The sequence below is a fragment of the Antrostomus carolinensis genome, unplaced genomic scaffold (assembly GCF_000700745.2).
Source record: "Antrostomus carolinensis isolate BGI_N321 unplaced genomic scaffold, ASM70074v2 scaffold19291, whole genome shotgun sequence".
NCBI classification, from domain to species: Eukaryota; Metazoa; Chordata; class Aves; order Caprimulgiformes; family Caprimulgidae; genus Antrostomus; species Antrostomus carolinensis.
In genome coordinates, this window is record NW_010295133.1 from 22,824 (window position 1) to 27,604 (window position 4,781).

Here is a 4,781-nt window from a genome sequence, read left to right on the forward strand (position 1 = left end):
CCCTCCCTGGAAGTGTTGAAGGCCAGGCTGGATGAGGCTTTGAGCAACCTGGTCTAGTGGAAGGTGTCCCTGCTGATGGCAGGGGGGTTTGGAACTGGATGAGCTTTAAGGTCCCTTCCAACCCCAACCAGTCTGGGATGCTATAAAGAAGGGGAGGTTTCATCGCGTGGTGGGGAATTTTTAGCAAGTCTGTTCTTGGAAGGGCTTTGTTGGGTGTTGGGGGAAGTGGTGGGTGCTGGTGTGTCCTCGTGGGGATCACTCACAAGGACACTGTGTCATTTGTAGGAACTCCTACGTGAGGCTGCGCCACCTCTGCACCAACACCTGGATCCAGAGCACCTACGTGCCCATTGACATCGATGAGGAGAGACCCATTCGCCTCATGGTACGGCCCCACTCCCTCCTACCCTGTGCCCCAATAGCTCTTAGCTCCTTCCCACCCAGCACCCAGCCTTTCTCAGGGACTGAAATATCCTGATGATCCAAGGGGGTGGCTGGACACCAGCCTAGAGCCCATCCCAGTAGCCTAGAGCCCATCCCAGTAGCCTAGAGCCAACCCCAGTAGCCTAGAGCCAACCCCAGTCTTTCTGATGGGGACAAACTGGGTCACTGACTTCACCCAGACTGGTGGGGACATGCTTGGCATTGTCCTGTCTGTGTGATGCTGCTTCCCTGTTGTTTCCCAGTTGGGCACATGCCCCACCAAAGAAGACAAAGAAGCTTTTGCCATCGTCTCCGTGCCCGTGTCTGAGATCCGAGATCTGGACTTTGCTAATGACGCCAGCTCAATGCTGGCCAACGTGGTGGAGAAGATGAATGAAGGTTTTCTCAGCCAGAATGACCGAAGGTAAAAAGTCATTTCCCTTGGGAGATGGGGCCATGCTGAGCTCCTCCAAGGGCTCTCCAGCATCGCTGCAGGATGGGGCCCCTGCCTGGGTCTTGGTGCCAGCGCTTTCCTGCCCACAACCCAAATCCACGCCTGCTTCTCCCAGGAGTCTGGCGAGGAAACCAGATAACACCGCAGCCCCGCTCCGGCCCCTCCTTTACCGCTAGAAAAATACCCGAGGGGCTGAGAGATGGCCCCACGATAGGGGCAGCCGGGTTAGTCACGGTATTATTTTTAGGTGGGTGGGTTCTTGGTGCTTCCTGAGCAAACACAGATCCCCCGTGGGACAGAGTGAGCCGCTTCCGCCCTGCCAGCCCCACACGGGTCCCGTGAAGGTGACTAAGGGGGCAGAGGCGTTAAATGCAAAATCTCCAGCGTGAATCACGAGCAAAGGCCTCTGGCATTTACCCTGGCACACAGAGTTTCCTGAGGAACCATAGGGGCTGTAGAACCTCTTGCTTCAGGGCAGTCGTTGACCTCGAGCAGGATCGACCAGCAGCTCCCCTTGCAGCTCCCTCTGAACGTGGCTCTTTGGTCCTCCAAAGTGCACCAGCATCATCACAGGGACCTGAGTCTTGAGTGGGTTGTGTGGGGTGGGTGAGCAGCTCCCCTGAGCCCACTTGTACCATGTCCCTTTGCAGGTTTGTGATCCAGCTGCTGGAGGACTTAGTGTTTTTTGTCAGTGATGTCCCCAACAATGGCCAAAACGTGCTGGACATTGTGGTGACCAAGCCCAACCGGGAGCGGCAGAAGTTGATGCGGGAGCAGAACATCCTAAAGCAGGTGAGTGTACCTGCACCTGAGCAAGGTTGAGGTTCTGCAGAGATGTCCTGCTCTGCCCAGGGCCATGCTGGAGGCCAGGAATCTGGAAAACCTCATGGAGAAAGTGTAGCTGATCTCCAGCTCATGTCCAAGTGGTGCGCCAAGCCCTCCTGTCCAGCATAGCTGGTGTCCAGCCATGGTGTGGAGAGGAACACAGCACTTATCATCTTTGCTTTTGGGCAGATTTTTGGGATCCTGAAAGCCCCCTTCAAGGACAAGGGTGGAGAAGGGCCCCTGGTGAGGCTGGAAGAGCTGTCAGACCAGAAGAATGCTCCCTACCAGTACATGTTTCGGCTGTGCTACCGCGTGCTCCGGCACTCGCAGGAGGACTATCGCAAGAACCAGGTGCATGGGGGGTGACGGGGGGGAACCCCCATCCCACCACGTGTTGCAAAGCTCTGAAAGGCTGATGAGGTCTTGGTGGGGCAGGGAGACACATTACCAGACCCCAACACCCAGCCCCATGTGCTCATCATCTCTCTGCCCACTCCAGGAGCACATTGCCAAGCAGTTTGGCATGATGCAGTCTCAGATCGGCTATGACATCCTGGCTGAGGACACCATCACTGCCCTGCTGCACAACAACCGCAAGCTGCTGGAGAAGCACATCACGAAGACTGAAGTGGAAACCTTTGTCAGCTTGGTGCGCAAGAACCGCGAGCCACGGTGCGTGTCTGGAAAGGTCCCATCCCAAAGGGTTTTGTGCAGCATGATGGGTGGGATGTGCCTCCACCAGAGGTGGAAAGAGCCCCCATGGACCTCCCCTTTCACAGTGAGCTGTCTCTGTTCTGTAGGTTTTTGGACTACCTCTCGGACCTGTGCGTGTCCAACCACATTGCCATCCCCGTCACCCAGGAGTTGATCTGCAAGTGTGTGCTGGACCCGAAGAACAGTGACATCCTCATCAAAACTGAGTGAGTAGCCAAGGGGAGATGTTTTCCACGTTGGCGGTTTGGTGCCTGGTCCTGCCTTCTACCAGCTCCCACAGTGCCCTGGTAGAACCTCCATCACCCCTAGAGGTGCACCCGCTCCTCATCCATGGGAACATCTCCAGTTTTACCCCTTTTCCACCCCAGGCTGAGGCCAGTGAAGGAGATGTCCCAGACCCACGAGTACCTGAGCATTGAGTACTCGGAGGAGGAGGTCTGGCTCACCTGGACAGACAAGAATAATGACCACCATGAGAAAAGCATCCGGCAGCTGGCACAGGAGGCCCGGGCTGGCAATGCCCATGATGAGAACGTCCTCAGCTACTACAGGTGACAATCCCACGACATCTTCTCCCCAGGTGAGGATGTAAGGGTTGCACATACTCACACCCTCTCCCTCTCATCCCTGGGCAGGTACCAGCTGAAGCTCTTTGCCCGCATGTGCCTGGATCGCCAGTACTTGGCCATCAAGGAGATCTCCCAGCAGCTGGGTGTGGACCTGATCTTCCTCTGCATGGCAGATGAGATGCTGCCCTTTGATCTCCGGGCGTCCTTCTGCCACCTCATGTTACACGTGCACGTGGACAGGGACCCCCAGGAGCTGGTGATGCCTGTGAAGTTTGCACGGCTCTGGACCGAGATCCCCACGGCCATCACGATCAAAGAGTGAGACACATTTGGGCTTGCAGCAGCTTTGAGGGACAGGGCAGGAGGTGGGATGGTAGATGCCATCCCATGTTAGGGACTGGCTTGGCTTTTGCAGGGAGGAGGGCATTTGTGGAATGAATTTAGCAGGTCTCAGGATTCAGAAGGTAGAAGGCTCCATCACAGTCATGAGCATCACTTCTGGGTGTGATGGCTCAGCAGCTGCCTGGACAGTGTGCTCCTTCCAGGATGGGTGCGAGGAGACTCGCTGCCATCGAGCTCACCCCCACCATCTCCCTTTGCAGTTATGACTCGAACCTCAATGTCTCACGCGATGACAAGAAGAACAAGTTTGCGAGCACCATGGAGTTCGTGGAGGACTACCTCAACAACGTGGTGAGCGAGGCGGTGCCCTTCGCCAATGAGGAGAAGAACAAACTCACCTTTGAGGTACGAGACCTGCTGATGTCACCAGCACGTTGCAACTGCCTCTGCAACAAGGGTGGCCACGCTGGCATCCCTCTCTCCCCCATCTTTGTTTCTCCTGCTCAGCTCTGAGCATGGCAAGGTCTGGAGATGCCTTGTCCTTCCCCAGGTCGTCAGCCTTGCCCACAACCTCATCTACTTCGGCTTCTACAGCTTCAGTGAGCTGCTGCGCCTGACGCGGACGCTGCTGGGCATCATTGACTGTGTCCAAAACCCCCAGCTGATGATGCAGACGGTCTACAACGATGAGGTGACAGGTGAGTCCCTGCTCCATTACCAGGCATGGTCCTGCAGGATGGTGTTTTCCATGGGCTGCTCAGTGCTTTCCAGTTTTAGCTGCAAGAAAACAAGCCACTGGTTTGTGACATGGAACCTTTGGCTGGGTCTGCACTGGGACACTGGAGGTGTTGAGCCCTTGGCCATGCCAGTCCCTCCTGTTCATTCTTGCATTAATATCTACAGCATTTTGCAGTCTAAGTGGGTCCCCTCTGTTGCTCCTCTGCCACCTCCCTTTCCATCTGCATTAACTCTGCCCACTGTGCCCACCTCTGCAGGGAAGAATGTGCGGAGGTCAATCCAGGGCGTTGGGCAGATGATGTCCACCATGGTGCTGAGCAGGAAACAGTCCATCTTCAGCTCTCCGAACCTCAGTGCTGGGTCTGCTCCAGAGCAAGTGGACAGAGGGAGGAGCATTGAGAGTGAGAACATTGTGGTGATGGAGACCAAGCTGAAAATCCTGGAGATCTTGCAGGTTGGAGCTGGTGGGGCGAAGGGGACCTGTGGGATGGGGTGGTGAGAGGAAGATGTGGGTTTCTGATGCAAAGAGACAGCTGGCATGAAGAGGGCACTCAATTTTGCTTTCTTCTTCTTCACTGCTGACAGTTCATCCTGAACGTGCGGCTGGACTACAGGATTTCCTACCTGCTTTCTGTCTTCAAGAAAGAGTTTGTGGAAGTCTACCCCATGCAGGACAGTGCAGCTGATGGGACAGCTCCAGCCTTTGACTCCACAAG

General features: G+C 55.8%; 1 protein-coding gene across 1 annotated transcript in view; it reads left to right on the forward strand.

The window, feature by feature from the left end:
• Window positions 1-4,781, forward strand: part of ITPR3 (inositol 1,4,5-trisphosphate receptor type 3) — a 45,932-nt gene that overhangs the window by 22,420 nt on the left and 18,731 nt on the right. Inside the window, exons 11-22 of the mRNA XM_010177885.2 lie at window positions 286-385; window positions 687-847; window positions 1,528-1,669; window positions 1,892-2,053; window positions 2,202-2,374; window positions 2,503-2,622; window positions 2,785-2,967; window positions 3,052-3,303; window positions 3,588-3,732; window positions 3,878-4,025; window positions 4,323-4,519; window positions 4,651-4,780. Of these exons, the coding sequence (XP_010176187.1) occupies window positions 286-385; window positions 687-847; window positions 1,528-1,669; window positions 1,892-2,053; window positions 2,202-2,374; window positions 2,503-2,622; window positions 2,785-2,967; window positions 3,052-3,303; window positions 3,588-3,732; window positions 3,878-4,025; window positions 4,323-4,519; window positions 4,651-4,780 (1,913 nt within the window). The remainder of the gene's footprint in view (window positions 1-285; window positions 386-686; window positions 848-1,527; window positions 1,670-1,891; window positions 2,054-2,201; window positions 2,375-2,502; window positions 2,623-2,784; window positions 2,968-3,051; window positions 3,304-3,587; window positions 3,733-3,877; window positions 4,026-4,322; window positions 4,520-4,650; window position 4,781) is intronic.